At 46.4% G+C, this 15,454-nt stretch overlaps 2 protein-coding genes and 2 non-coding genes across 4 annotated transcripts; all 4 read left to right on the forward strand.

Annotated features, from left to right (window-relative positions):
- Positions 1 to 54: 54 nt before the first annotated feature.
- ATP6V1G2 (ATPase H+ transporting V1 subunit G2) lies at positions 55 to 2,207 on the forward strand. The gene is made up of 3 exons (XM_061147116.1): positions 55 to 231; positions 530 to 630; positions 1,126 to 2,207. Exons 1-3 carry the CDS (start codon positions 150 to 152, stop codon positions 1,297 to 1,299), a joined length of 357 nt encoding a protein of 118 aa, XP_061003099.1. The 5' UTR covers positions 55 to 149; the 3' UTR covers positions 1,300 to 2,207.
- A 2,385-nt stretch (positions 2,208 to 4,592) lies between these two features.
- Positions 4,593 to 15,435, forward strand: DDX39B (DExD-box helicase 39B). Its single transcript, XM_061147112.1, has 11 exons — positions 4,593 to 4,953; positions 5,537 to 5,876; positions 7,044 to 7,171; positions 7,452 to 7,544; positions 9,755 to 9,938; positions 11,028 to 11,146; positions 13,394 to 13,525; positions 14,226 to 14,335; positions 14,439 to 14,583; positions 14,717 to 14,864; positions 15,210 to 15,435. The coding sequence occupies exons 2-11, from the start codon at positions 5,666 to 5,668 to the stop codon at positions 15,224 to 15,226; spliced, it is 1,287 nt and encodes a 428-aa protein (XP_061003095.1). The 5' UTR covers positions 4,593 to 4,953; positions 5,537 to 5,665; the 3' UTR covers positions 15,227 to 15,435.
- Positions 5,007 to 5,085, forward strand: LOC133060044 (small nucleolar RNA SNORD83). The gene has a single exon (XR_009693710.1). It is a non-coding gene; the product is annotated as a small nucleolar RNA SNORD83 (small nucleolar RNA).
- Positions 9,997 to 10,073, forward strand: LOC133060045 (small nucleolar RNA SNORD83). Its single transcript, XR_009693711.1, has one exon. It is a non-coding gene; the product is annotated as a small nucleolar RNA SNORD83 (small nucleolar RNA).
- Positions 15,436 to 15,454: the final 19 nt, after the last annotated feature.

The raw sequence follows: 15,454 nt of genomic DNA on the forward strand, positions 1-15,454 counted from the left end.
GAGCGAAAAGGGGAGCACTAAGACCCAGGGGGAGTGAAAGGCCGCAGCAAACAGCTGGAGGAGGATTAGGCGTTGTGGGGGGAGGGAAGAGGGGGAGCCATCTGGTACCTTGGTGGCTTCCGAAACAAACACCATCGGTCATAACAGAAATGGCCAGTCAATCCCAGGGTATCCAGCAGCTCCTGCAAGCCGAGAAGCGGGCGGCTGAGAAGGTGGCAGATGCCAGAAAGAGTGAGTCTCATTTCGTCCTTAGGAATCTGGAAAGAAAATTGGGGGTAGAGAGACAGCAAACATTTGAGTCCTTGGGATAACCCAAGACTGATGGAGAGAGAGTTGGGGGCTGCGGTTGCTTTTAGGAGGGAAGAAATGGGTGGGTGGTGAGAATCCAGTTCTTGGCTGACAGAGAGAAGGCAGTAACTTTGGGGGAGGGACTGACCCCCTACTCTCACAGTGTGTGTGTGTATGTGCGTGTGCGTGTGTGTGTGGCAGGGGTCCTACCCCCCCTTTCAGTCCTTTCTTCTGCCTCCAGGGAAGGCCCGGCGTCTGAAGCAGGCAAAGGAAGAGGCACAAATGGAAGTGGACCAGTACCGCAGAGAGAGAGAGCAAGAATTCCAGAGCAAGCAGCAGGCAGTGAGTCGTGGGGGAGTTGAGATGGGACCCCCAGTGTGCATGTTGGTGGGTATATCTGGTGGGATGTGTACAGGGTGATTCCACATGAAAAAAGGTGGTGAAGGGTCGAAGGGGACCCTGGTGAGGTCAAGCTTAGTTGTATATAAGAGTCTGGGAGTTTTGAAGAGGGATGGCTGAGGTCTATGTAGGGTATGATGACATTTGGAGTGGAGGGCAGAATTTTATGGGCACAGGTGGCGAGGATCCTACAGTCTGCTGTAGGATGATGCTGCATGTCAGATCTTAAGAGGAGAGGGCATTATGTTGGTCTCTTTGGTGTCCAGATATTTCCGTGGATGCGAGTGGTGTCTATCTAGATACTTCCGTGGGTGGGCATGACTCTGGAGAGGGCCTTGCTTCCTGGCCTTGCTCTAGGACCCTTCCACGTGCCTGGATGCTTCTTTCTCTGTTTCTGCTTTTTCTTTTCTCTCTTCCACCCTTTCTCCCACTCCCCAGGCCATGGGCTCCCAAGGGAACTTGTCGGCTGAGGTGGAGCAGGCTACAAGGCGCCAGGTGCAGGGCATGCAGAGCTCCCAGCAGAGAAACCGCGAACGTGTCCTGGCCCAGCTTCTCGGCATGGTCTGCGACGTCAGGCCCCAGGTCCACCCCAACTACCGGATTGCTGCCTAGGACCTAACCTAGGGCCTGACTCCTCCTCCCAGTTCCCTCCTGCCAAGAAATCCCTGAGTCAAAATCAACTTCCACCATAATCCTTCTCTCCCTTGCATTCCCTAGAAATTCTAGGAAGCAGGATCCAATAATTATCCTGTGAAACTTAAACATACCCTGCTCAGACCCAAATCTCCTTATTGCTCTTTCACTGGGACCGTGTAAACTGCCAAGTCACCTTCACTCAGATCCTTTGTGAATTTTGTATCTTGGAGAAGTAGGGATGTGGAAAATACTGACTTCAGGGCCAGGCAGGCTTAGGTCTCTCTCCTGACTTTGCCACTTGCTGGCTGGGCAACCATGACAAGCTACTTAAACTGTAACCCCCGTGTCCTTTGTAAGGCTGGAATAATACTACCTTGTTGTTGCATTAATTAGAAATATTTCTGTAAAGAGCCTAGCATGGTTTCTAGTAGCTGGATTCAATAAGTGACAAATCTGTGATATTATAATGACCACCTGCCCATCTGCCCAAACCTAAACACAGCTGTTTTCTCACTTCTGTCTGTGGCTTTCTAATTCTACTCATTCATCTTGTGACCCTCCTAATTCTCTAGAGAATTGGTTCTTCCCATCTTTCTTTTCCCACAGACCTTATGATCCCCGAAAAGATGAAATGATAGCTTTATTTAGCCTGTCTATTGTGGTTCCAGGAAGATGTTTGCATTTTTTAGCCTTTTTGTCTCTCTTAAGTTGGTCTTTCTCTTTATTGGCTTTCCCCCTTTTCCTATTTCCCCAAAGAACCATCAGATGCTTACTGCTTCCTGAGATCTAAAGTGATGTTGTGTCCCCTTGTGTGCATGACCTTCCTTTTACATCTTCAACACCATACTTTCCCTTTGTAACAATAAAAGTGTCAATAAAATAATTATGGGCAAATCAACTGGTGGGTCAAGTCAGCGTCCTTTTGCTTCTCATTTCCCATTTTCAGTCATTTTTGTTCCTTACTTATGTATTCTACACTCAAAAGGGCTGTCCTGTGAAGCTTGTTGGAGAAACAAAAGCAAATGGCACATAAGTTTTTCTCTTAAGTGAGAAACACGTGGCTCCTCCTTTGCAAACCTGAGGACTATAGATGGTAACTAGAGAGAAAATCTGAAGGGTAGTAACACTGCTTTGGCATTGCTTTGTACTGCCATTACTTCTTAAAGTAAAGTAAAGGTAGTAACATTACTTTGGCCACCTGATGCGGAGAGCTGACTCATTTGAAAAGACCCTGATGCTGGGAAAGATTGAGAGCAGGAGGAAAAGGGGACGACAGAGGATGAGATGGTTGGATGGCATCACCGACACAATGGACATGGGTTTGGGTGGACTTCAGGAGTTGGTGATGGAGAGGAGGCCTGGCGTGCTGCGGTTCATGGGGTCGCAGAGTCGGACACGACTGACCGACTGAACTGAACTGAAAATTGCTTTGTTTTCCTTCATAGTGTTTATCCATACTTGACATGTCTCCCCTGTTAAGTGAACTCCGTGATGATAGGGCTGTTCGTTGCTATGTACCCAGATCTTAGGATAGCACTTGACGCAGGACTGGCAGTTGATAAATGCTATTGAAAAAAAGATATTGTGTGTTGGAAAAACTGCCCTTCTGTAACATCTACCTTGAATCACTGTTATTTCTTTTGGCCACAGAAAACGAGCCTTGAACCAATGAGGTTATCTGTAGTGTATTTACTAAGCACTCTTTAATCAGGGAGATGGGATACAGTAGAGAATAAAGAGGTGTCTACGTTCTGGCTCTGTCACCTTGTTAGCTGTATTACTTCGGACATGTTGATTTATTTCTTTTAATCTCTTTGCTTGATATAGAATGAGAATAATGGTACACCTTGGTGTTAAATGATTGTGATAATAGGTAAAGGGTCAAACGTTTGTCATCAGTTTTGTTAAGTCACATCTGACTTCTGTAGCATATAAAAGCGAGGCGAGAGATATCAAATGTTTCATTCAGGAAGACTATCCAGGATGAACCAAGGGAGGGGTTATTGGGTAAAGGGTTAAGCACATTTTGGTTGAAATAACAACACCTATAAAATATTATATAACACTCAGGTTTCCCTGGTGGCTCAGTAGGTAAAGAATCAGCCTGCAATGCAGGAGACCTGAGTTCAACCCCAGGGTGGAGAATATCCCCTGGAAGAGGGCATGGCAATCCACTCCAGTAGTCTTGCCTGGAGAATCCCATCGACAGAGAAGCCTGGTGGGCTACAGTCCATGTCGTCGCAAGACTCTGACACGACTTAGCGACTAACCCAACAGCATGTAACCCTCATAACCTCGTATTTATCGTTAACCCTTGGGGCAGAATCTAGACCCCCAGTCCTGCAGTCAGTGGCTTCAGAACACCTTCCTGACTTACAGCCCAAACCCACGGCCCTTAGGACATCAGATACATCAGCCAACTATTACTTTGGGTAAATGCCGCCCACCGGCTCCAAGACTGGGGAAAAGGTAGGGGGTAGGATCCGTCAGAACTACTCACTACCCACACCTGGCGCTGGCCGTTCCCTAACTCCAGCGCCAGCGCCCCCAGGTCACCTTGACAACCGGGCCAAGGACCCCGTGGGAACTCGAAGTCCCGCCACCTTGGGTCCTCCTGCGCCCGCGGAGGGGTGCCTAAAGAGAAGACCTGAGTGGCAAGAATCTAAATGAAGAGAGAGGCGCGGCAAAGAACTGGACAAGCGGAAAAAATATAACAATGGGAAGGATTATAGTTTCCTTGATGTGTTTCTGGTAGTAGCGAAGGAGTAAGAAGTGGCTTAAAAAAATTTTTTTTCACGCAGGCATTTTCTAAAGGCAACCCTGGAGCGCGCAGAACTACACAACTGTGGAAGGCCCGGCTTCCGGTTCTTTGCGCCTGCGCGTTCGCATCAACGAAGGCGGGAGGCCGGGGTGGAGGGAAAACCGGGAACCGGAAGTGAAGGCAGATTCCCTTCTTCGTCGCTGTTGCTGCCGCCATACGTCTTTGCCTTGCTCAGGTAAGCTTTGGCCTTCGGCACCATCCGCCTCCATCTGCGTTTCTCTGCGGCCATCCTGCCGCACGAGCTCCTGATAGCCCTTGTACAGGCCATGGTCTGATTGCTGGAGTCTGATTGGGTCGTTAGTTCCATCGCTTGCATCTTTTTCGAGATGAAGAAACTTTGTGGGGGAGGGAGGGAGGGAAGCTAGGGGGGCCCAATCCAAGATGGTGGCCCCGGCGCCATTGTGTTTCCTTTGCTTCTCGCTCCTTCGGTGGGCCCCTCGATTACTCGAGGCCCCAGTGACATTGAGAGGCGGCGCTAGGCGTCCTCTGGTCCTGGGTATTTGCGGAGGGCGGGGTCTTCTCACTTTCCCGCTTATTTCTGGGTCCTGGGTCCGCGGCGGGAATACGAAGAGGAGCCGGCTTCTAGGCCTACCTGGACATTTCTCACCTCGATTTGCCCACCGTTATTTGGAGCATTTTCTAAATGTTTACGGGTGGTGTCATTGTGTGTTTTTCGGAAACGAGTCATACCTGAGGAGTAACGCAATGGTGATGTGACTGATGGAGGAGTGGGTTTTTTCTCCTGGCCGAGCCATTCTCTAGCCTCTACCCTCCTCCGCCACCATCACCGAAGGATTTTTTACGCGCAAGTATGAAGTGTCTGAGGAGTGGGAGACTGGAGTGTTGGGAGAGATGGATGGCAGCCACATGATGTTTCCATTTTGAAAAGTGAGCGCTTTGCGCAATGACGACCGTAAATCTATCACCCTTGACTGATGGCTGCTGTCGACACCTTGAGATTATAGGGAAAGCACAAGGTCTTTAATTGAGAATTTTTCATTTTGTCACTTAACATTCTCCAGTCTTGTAAGTTGTTAGTAGTAGTCTGTTTTTTATGTGTTTTTAATTTTTTTTTCCTTACTGCTGTCCCGGAGCAGGAATTTAGAAGCTGGCCTTGCCTTTCTAGCTTTCGGGTTTCCGCTTCTCCGATCCTCTTTTTGGGAACCTGTGTCCTAATCACCACCCCTGGGGAACACATTTTTCCCATTCCGTGTGTTGTGTTTGCCTTTTGTTTCTTTGTCTTGTGTTTTTTTTGTTACTTTTTTCTTTGTTACTTTTGTTTCTAGGTACATGTGTCATAGTTTAGGGAAAGAAGAGTGTGGGGATGGACAGGATAGATGGTGAAGGCTCTGCTCATGACTGATGTCTCCTCCCTGTTTTTTTCCCCCCCAGCTCTTCTGTCAGAAACTAGTGTGTTTCTTTTCCTCTTCTGTTCCTCAAGCCCCCCGCCCCTCCTCTTGTCTTCCTTTATTCTGCGTTAACCCATCTGGAGACCCTTCCCCTTCGCCTGCCGGCTCAGTTATGGCGGAGAACGATGTGGACAATGAGCTCTTGGATTATGAAGATGATGAGGTGGAGACGGCAGCTGGGGGAGATGGGGCTGAGGCCCCTGCCAAGAAGGATGTCAAGGGCTCCTATGTCTCCATCCACAGCTCTGGCTTTCGTGACTTCCTGCTCAAGCCAGAGTTGCTCCGGGCCATTGTTGACTGTGGCTTTGAGCATCCTTCAGAAGGTAAATTTCCTGTTGGGCATAGAGTACTCATAGGTGCTTTAAGGATATAAGAAAACAGATAATAGCTATGGTCCTTTACAGATTTATATATTGGATAGATCAGGAAATAAGTACCAGAACCTATTTCAGCAGTAGAAGATGTTGATATAGGTTAGTCTTTATTCATGATAGTATGTAAGTGCTAGTGATTTCAAAACAACTTAAGAGTGTCTCTTCTCCTTGTCTGCTTGTTCTAAATTTTGTCTTTTAATTTAAAATTTCCAAAGAGGAGCTGGTTGGACCCTTGGACCAAGTCAACTCTGGTCTCTGCAAACCTTTATGGCTGGTCTAAAGATAGGCTTTTGGGTCAAGTACCAAGTTCTTCCCTGGTGGCTCAGACGGTAAAGCGTCTGCCTGCTATTTGGGAGACCTGGGTTCAATCCCTGAATCGGGAAAATCCCCTGGAGAAGGAAATGGCAACCCACTCCAGTACTCTTGCCTGCACAATTCTGCTGACGGAGGAGCTTGGCAGTCTACAGTCCATGGGGTCGCAAAGAGTTGGACGTGACTGAGCAACTTCACTTTCACCAAGTTCTTCATTTTGCCCAAGGTTGCAGAGTTGTGTCATCCAAAGCATGACAGTCTGAATAGGAGAAGTAGCCTGTGACAGGCACTCAAAAGTCATGGATTGTTACAGATTAAGGAACATTGGGACAGAGGAGCACCTAAGATGACCAATTGGTTGATACAGGACTTTGGGCCCTGGAGTTAGAAGAGGCTAATACTAGAAGGAACTGGGAAGGTCTTGATTTGGGCATCACTTTGATCGACGGACTTCCCTGGTGGCTCAGTCGGTAAAACGTCTGCCTACAGTGCGGGAGACCCGGGTTTGATCCCTCGGTCAGGAAGATCCTCTGGAGAAGGAAATGGCAACCCACTCCAGTACTCTTGCCTGGAAAATCCCGAGGACGGAGGAGCGTGGTAGGCTACAGTCCATGGGGTTGCAAAGAGAGACACGACTGAGCAACTTCACTTTCACTTTCACTTTGATGGAGCAGAGAGAAAGGGGTATGGAAATTGACAAGAATTAAGAATTGAGTGGTGAGAAATGGGTTTGGCCTGGTGCAAAAAGGTGGTGGAGTTCTCTGGATATTGGAGTCTAATTTATCTTTTCTTCCCTACTTCTAGTCCAGCATGAGTGCATCCCTCAGGCCATCCTGGGAATGGATGTCCTATGCCAGGCCAAGTCAGGCATGGGAAAGACAGCGGTGTTTGTGCTGGCTACACTGCAACAATTGGAGCCAGTTACTGGACAGGTACACTTGGGGAGAGTGCTGGGCAAGGCATCTTGGCTAGTAGTGTTCAGGAAGGGTGTTGTCTCAGCTACATGATGCTTTCAGAGCTGTGAGTTCTTAATGCTAAGATGACGTTTATCATTTTTGACTGAGAGCCCTGGGGAATATTCTGTAGTAATCATGGGGTTAATGATTTAGATCCGGAATTGTAGCCACTTGTAATCTGCTGGGTATGCTTTTGTGACATCCCTGGTGAAGGGATATACTGTCTGTGTCTCCATCTACTGTCCCCCCACCCCAGGTGTCTGTACTGGTGATGTGTCACACTCGGGAGTTGGCTTTTCAGATCAGCAAGGAGTATGAGCGCTTCTCCAAATACATGCCCAGCGTCAAGGTAAGCCAGGGTAAGAGACTTGGGGGAATGAGGGTGTGGGGAGTTGGAGGCATTGGGGACTTGCTAGATCAGTAGTCTTCACGTCACACAGGTATTAAATACCTGTACACAAATAAACGTGTAGGATGTAGTAAGTTCCTGCAACCTAGGTGTGTAAGAGATTTACGTTTGGATGTGAATTATACTTTTAGAGGTGCCTGCTATATTCTGATTAAGGAGAAACTTGTTTTCCTTTTTTAAAAAAATTATTTATTTTACTTTACAACATTGTATTGGTTTTGCCAACCATTGACTTGAATCTGCCATGGCTGTACATGTGTTCCCCATCCTGAACCCCCCTCCCACCTCCCTCCCCATTGTTTTGCTTTTTACTCCATTGTATTGGTGTGTGTATACACTGTGTCAGTATGCGTGTGTATTGTGTAGCTGTGATATTCAGGGTGTGGTTCCCAGACCTGTGGTTTCAGTGTCACTTGGGAGTGGTTGGAAATGTAGATAACATGGGTTCCACCCCAGACCTATCCAGTATGAACATGCATTCTAACAAGATTCTCAGGTAATTGGAGTTTGAGAAGCATATGTATGTGCTTAATGTATATAATTTTTTATTCTCTTTGGGTGAAAAAATACAGTTTTGTTCAGATTAACAATTTCCTCCTTAATTATTATATTTAGAACTAGGAATATTTGAGTAGTAGCCCTAAATTAAAAGTAATTTGTTTAAAATAGTAGTACTTGGGCTTGGTAAAATGGTAGTTAATCCAAAAGATCTTATGATGAATTTGTGTTCTCCTGTCTAATCATACTTCACAGAGTACCACTTGTTAACTTTTTTTTACTTCTGTTGTTTTGTGAAACCAAGTATTAGGCACTATTTTCTCAATTTGTCTTAAAAGCCATTTTGACCTTTCATGTAAGACTGTTTAGCTTGTCTACACTGTTCTTTTTCCCAGAACTTGGGGAAGCTATTTAATTTTCTAAATATAGTCAAAGCTCCATGTGTATGTGTCAAGCATATCTGTGTTCTTACATTGTCAGTTTCGTTAGCATTTACTTTCTGTCCTTTTAGCAAGTAGTCTTGTTTATAGGTTGAAAACAAAACAGTTTCCATTGTTATGACTATGAAAACATTTGTTGTTGTGCTCAGTAGAAAGCTAGGATGTAGTTCCACCGCTATAGGTCTAATTCATCACCTTGTGGACTCAAAAGAGGATGTTTTTGGTGTCAAGATCAAATATAAATTTGATGAGAGAGTCTTTTTGTCCTTTTGCTCAATATTATGCTTCAGTGATTTGATAAAAGAGATTGGGCTAGTTCTGCAGAATGTCCTACCTCTGGATTTGTCTGGTTACTCTCCTGTCTGTGGTGGTGTTTTAAGTTGTTTTTCACTCCCAGTGTTTCCTGTAAACTGAATTTTTTTTTTTTTTTCTTTCTGCTGTGCCACCTAGCGTGTGGGATCTGAGTTCCCCCACTAGGGGTCAAACCCATGCCCCCTGCATTGAAAGTGCAATAACCACTAGACCACCAGGGAAGTCCCTAAACTGAAAGTTATGTTTGAAAGCTTAACTGATTCAAGTTAAAGATTTTTGGCCAGAGTTCTTCATAGATGATGCTGTGTATCTCCTGTTTTGTTGCAAACCACTTGTCCCACAATTAAATGGTTTTAGATTTACCCTAGACTTAGGGCTATGACGGTCTGATCCCTTGATTGGTCTCCCCCTTTTGAAACTAAAAAAGCAGTTTCTGATGCTGTATTAAAGGCTCAACAGCCATTTCCCTAGTGGTTTTAAGGTGGAGTAACATGTGTAGCCTAAATAGGGTTTATTCAAAGGAATTAAAAAATATAGGGTCAGTTAGGAACACTTGATACCCATGAGCATTTTTTTGGTACTTGACACTGTTAATTTCTTGCCATCCTCATTTTTACAGTGAAGCCTGGCTTTGGAGTGGAGAAGGAAAATTGTTAGATTAAGTCAGAACTAAATACTAGTCCTCAGAGCCATGATCAGCCATGTACTTTAGAACAGGTCACTTTTGTTTCTTAGATTCAATGTTTGGGGGATACGATACTTTCAGATTAGGTGATCTCATGTTCCATTTAGCTCTGAAATGTTCTGAGGATTGGTTTAGAGCAAATTGAAAGGATGTGAACCTTGGGAAGGTTGACCCGACCTTTCCTTGTGAAATATTGTTCTCTTCTGGGTTGGCAGGTCGCAGTGTTTTTTGGTGGTCTGTCTATCAAGAAGGATGAAGAGGTGCTGAAGAAGAACTGCCCGCATATCGTCGTGGGGACCCCTGGCCGCATCCTAGCCCTGGCTCGAAATAAGAGCCTCAACCTCAAACACATAAAACACTTTATCTTGGATGAATGCGATAAGATGCTTGAACAACTCGGTGAGTTGTCCCAGTCAGGCTGGGGCTGGTCTAGTGATCTGGGAAGTTGCCTTTTGGAGCCAAATGATGCTTATTTGATACTGGAGCACTTTAGTGCCAGGACGACTCTTAATCTATCACCCATGACTGATGGCTCTGGCTTCCCTGGTCAGTCTCTGTTAGGCTTGTTAACCTTCCTTGGTGATCAAGGAGAAGGGTATCATGTTCTTCCTTTTTGTGTTAGATGTTTATCTTTGAGAGGAGGGACTTAGCTGATCTTGGATGTTAGTCACACCACCATTGTGTCCTTTATAAATCTCTATAGTGGGTGTCATAGGGAAGAAAATGGAGCTGGAAAAGGAGACGGTCTGCTTGTTTGGCATCCTCAACTCAGCGTGTATCATCAGATTTATAGCTGAATAAATGTTTCGACTTAAGTTCCTGAATGAATGTGGAGAGTGTGTGTGGGAGTCTGTGTGGTGTGGTGTTCTAGTGTGCCAAGTGCTGTGAAGAAAGGAAGATGTTTTATGAGAACTCAAATTCGGTGAATGAGACTAGGGACGGACATATACCCAGGGATAAGTCATTCCAAATGATCTTTGGCTATTCTAGATGGCGAGCTATAAAGTGGGCTCCAAGTAGAGATGTCATATTTGCCTGACTGGATAGGACAGTGTGATCCAGAGGAAGCGTGGAATGGACTCTGACAGCTGGAATGTAATAGGTGCGCGATATTGGTAGACAGTTGGAGCTTGGGGAGAGAGAAGTAGGGAGAAGGGCTTTGTAAGGACTTAATCTTTGTGAGCCTCTGCGGTGGGCTTTATCCCCATTTTCTAGTTGTGGGCTTTGGGGTTTCATTTAATTTCTTGTGTGGTTAAAATACACGGCTGGAACCTGGTCCATAGTCACTGTTCTTCCCGCTGTGTTATAACCTTGGACATGATTACATGGCGGTTGGAGATAATAGAGTAGAGAGAGACCCGAGGCAAATCTTAACCCTGACCCGCAACTCTCGGCTCACCCATTTCCAGCAGTCCTTACCTGTCTCTGATCTTCATTTATGATACATGTCTCTTTATTACTATAATTTTTTTTTTCTTTCTCCTGTAGACATGCGTCGGGATGTCCAGGAAATTTTTCGCATGACCCCCCATGAGAAGCAGGTCATGATGTTCAGTGCTACCTTGAGCAAAGAGATTCGTCCAGTCTGCCGCAAGTTCATGCAAGACGTAAATACCCTTCTACCTTCTCTCCCTCCACTCCCCGCCCGCTGCCTTCTCCCCCTCCGCGCCCTCTTCCTCCAGACTCCCTTGTCCTTCAAGCGCCAAGAAGGGGGCACGTGCCCATTTGAAAGTGATGACTCCTTGAAGAGACACACAGAGGCAGAGACAGTTAGTGTTAGGGTCTGCGCGGCGCCAGGGAAACTCCGGAAGACTTGGTCGGGTTAATGTGAGAGCGGGTAGTGTTCGACGTTTTTTTTTTCATCACAGCATTTTTGAACCTCTTCTCCCTTTTGGGGGAGGGCAGGATTTTCTGCCCTACCACCCACCCATCGTCTTCTACATACCCCCTACAGCCACGCACCCTCAAGGTGGCATCGAGCATACAGCTGGAGCCTTCTGCTCCCCAAACTCACAACCTCCCGGTGGCAGGAGAGCAAGAGAGGGACAGACAGATGGCAGGGCATGTCCAAAAGAAGAGCAAACAGCACACATGAATCCGCTCCCTCCCCACCTCCAGGGGTGGGGGCCTTTGGCACCTCAATCCCCGAGTCCATACTCCTTCCTACCCGTACCTCCTCGAACCCGTCGGAACCTCGGTTGATGTGAGCCGGCAGCAGAGAAGCACCGTGGCGCGGCGGGGGAATGCGGACGCACCCGGCGGTGGATGGCGGCAGCGGAGGCCGCGGGGAACCTGACCAGGAAGCTGAGGACCAAACCAGCCTCTTTTTCCGTTCCCGGTTTTTTTCCTGAACCCAAGGCGTGCCGTGCTCCCTGTTTCTTTCCATTTGTGTTGGTGGGGAGGGGTGTTTTGAGTGGGGTGGTAGATTTTTTTTTTCTTCTTTTTAACTCTCTTAATATTCAGAGGGATATGGAAAAAGTAAAGTGAGGAGCTCCACTTGGGTGTAACCAGGTGGTGGTAGGGTCTGGGCCAGGCAGGCCTTTGTGTAAGCAGTGGAGTGTGTTCTTTCCCTCCCTCCCTGCTGTGCTCCTTCCCGTGGGACTATAACTCTTATCTTTAGCTATATTTGGCATTCAATTTAGATAGGAAGGAAGCCATGGAACTTCTCTTTGGAAATTCTTCCTTTGCTAATCTGCATTCTGAAGTTCGGCTTCTGGTTTTCTCCTATAACACACTTATCCTTTTCCCAAATCTTGTACCCTGGGGTTTTACGTTAACCATGGCTTCATGGTGGCTCAGATGATAAAGAATCCACCTGCAATGCGGGAGACCTGGGTTGGGAAGATTCCCCTGGAGAAGCAAAAAATTACCCACTCCAGTATTCTTGCGTGGAGAATCCCCATGGACAGAGGAGCTTAGTGGACTTCAGTCCATGGTGTTACAAAGAGTCAGACACAACTGAACGACTAAGCACAGCACACAAAGGGAAATTGGGTTTTAGAGTTGACTCTTGTGCCAGTTACCACTTTTTTTTTTTTGGTAAATGCTATCTACCTTCCCTTCAAGGGTTGTGTGTGTGTGTGTGTGTGTTGTTTTTAAAGATGACTGAGTAACTCTGCTGCTCTGAATTTGCTTCTTAGCACCACTCATTGTACCTTCCTCATAACACTGTAGATGGTTTGATTTTTCGTTCAGAGACCAGTCTCATCTAAAACTATTTCCTTGTGGTCTGAGGGCAAGTTGCTACTCATCTTGAGTAATCTTTGCCTCTCTTTTCATGGCATTTTGACCTTAAGTCCATTGAAGCATTCTGATCTTCCACCTTCCTAATGGAGATATGGGAAGACATTTACCTTCCTTATGGAGATATGATTCTCCTAGTTGAGAGAATATTCGAATGGAGCTCTCCCCTCCTCTCCCCCATATTAAACCAGCTCGGATGGAATTATTCTGACCTCGAGTCACTGTTGCCGTGATTTCCCAGGTGTTTGCATCATGTTCTCGCTTTGAGAACCATTTCCCTTTGTTTCTTTCCTCCACCACCTCTGTTTGAGGTAATGGCATCTCGCCATTAGATGGTTGGACTCTGCCCTTTCCTCCCTGCAGAGTTCTTTCCCATAACAATTTTCAGTTGGGAAAACTCAACTGATAGGAAGGAAATCAAATCTAATGTACAAAAGACCACATTAAAATGTGGGTATTTTTGGGGGTGGGGCTGGGTTTTCAATCTTCTCTCTTCTCCCCATCCCCCCATGGGGTGTATTGGAGATCAACTTCCTCCACCCCCCCAGGTTTAACCCCCCCACTCTGCCCTCCTCCCGTTCCCCACCCCTTCCCTTCCCCCTCCCCCCCAGCCAATGGAGATCTTCGTGGATGATGAGACGAAGCTGACGCTGCATGGATTGCAGCAGTACTACGTGAAACTGAAGGACAACGAGAAGAACCGGAAGCTCTTTGACCTTCTGGATGTCCTTGAATTCAACCAGGTCAGTTGTCCAAGGTCCAATAGGGAGAATGAGTACATCTCCAATTGTTGGCAGAAACCTTTTTATTGAGGAAGCCATGTATGCCATGTGAAAGAGAATGGTGGAAAAATTATTTTAAATGAAAGAAAGACTTAAGGACTGAGCGTGAGCATGATGGGAACTGCTTTTCTGTTCCATGCCTGACACAGAAAGTAAATTATAAAATCCTTGAGTCTTAATAAAGTTGGTGAGAGTCCCACAATAATTAGACATGTTAGGTTCTTAAATTTGTGTTTTGCACTGCTCACCTAGGGAGAAGTGTTTCATCACTTTACCTGTTATGTGATTTGCCTGCACTAAAAATCATTTTCTATAAGCTCTTACTGTGTTTGATGTTTTGCTGAGTTGGGAATATTGGTCATATCTTTCCAGACTTCAGTTCAGATTTTTACTGTTCTCATGTGGTGGCTTCATTCTTGTCTCCTAATGTATCTGGTAGTTTTGGTTACTGTTTTCCATATCCTCTGCAGCATGTTTGCTCAGGAAAAGTCAGAGCCAAGGGGGAAAGACTTAGTATTTAGAGCAGAAGAGGAAGTATGTGATGGGGACTAAAGATTTCTTTTAGAAGAGTGTAATTACTGAGAACTCCTGCACGTAATCTTTCTCACACCCACATGGACGCACATCCCTCCAATCTCATACACACCACGCACGCACACAGGTGGTGATATTTGTGAAGTCTGTGCAGCGTTGCATTGCCCTGGCCCAGCTCCTGGTGGAGCAGAACTTCCCAGCCATTGCCATCCACCGAGGGATGCCCCAGGAGGAGAGGTGAGTCAGAGATGGGCGAGATGTTTTGTGTCCTTGCGAGCAAAAGGTACCCTTGAGAGAAGAGAATCTCAACACTTTTTTTCTGCTTTCCTTTCTCATAAAGGCTTTCTCGGTATCAGCAGTTTAAAGATTTTCAACGACGGATTCTCGTGGCTACCAACCTGTTTGGCCGAGGCATGGACATCGAGCGGGTGAACATCGCCTTTAACTACGACATGCCTGAGGATTCAGACACCTACCTGCATCGGGTAAGCCTCACACCTGAAAGATATCCCAGTGTCCTTTCCCACCCCTTCAGTTTCTTTATCTTGCATTTCATCCCTCCTTTTGTGTGTCTTCCTTCTGTGGGGCCTGCCCGTCCTATCACGTGTCTCCTTCCAGGTGGCCAGAGCAGGCCGGTTTGGCACCAAGGGCTTGGCTATCACATTTGTGTCAGATGAGAATGATGCCAAGATCCTCAATGATGTGCAGGATCGTTTTGAAGTCAATATAAGTGAGCTGCCTGATGAGATAGACATCTCCTCCTACAGTGAGTAATGATCTCATGAAGCTGCTTCCCCTAGTCCTTTAGATGCTCTTCGTTGCTTAGTGGGTTTTTTCTTAAAGCCCCTGGTGCATGGTGGCCACTTGACAAGTTCATCATCCATATTTCTGCTGCCCTCACCTTGATGCTCTGTTGGGATGTTTAGTTGACCTGTGTATGGGGGTCTTTTGTCATCAAATTATTTCTCTTTCTGTACCCCCAGACCTATACTCTGACCCACACACCACACAAACATCTGGATGTGTTGGGAGAGGGTTGTTTGTGCCTACTTTGATTTTTTTAAAATACTTTTTCCCACGTTCTAGTCTAACTGCTGTATTTTCTCTTCAGTTGAACAGACACGGTAGAGGACTCACCCACCCATTCTGGAATGTGACAGTTCCTCTTCAGGAGACCGTACCAGGCGTGGGGGTGAAGGAGACACTACTGCTACCAACCCCGGACAGCCCCAGTCCCCCACCCCATGACTTCCCTCTGGCATCACCACCACTCCTAAAGCCCATTTCCCCGATTTGGCGGAATTTTTTTTTTTTTTTTAACAAAACTAAAAAACTCATGTGTCTGTGGTGTCTATA

This window comes from Dama dama, chromosome 7 (assembly GCF_033118175.1).
Source record: "Dama dama isolate Ldn47 chromosome 7, ASM3311817v1, whole genome shotgun sequence".
In the NCBI taxonomy this organism is placed as follows: domain Eukaryota; kingdom Metazoa; phylum Chordata; class Mammalia; order Artiodactyla; family Cervidae; genus Dama; species Dama dama.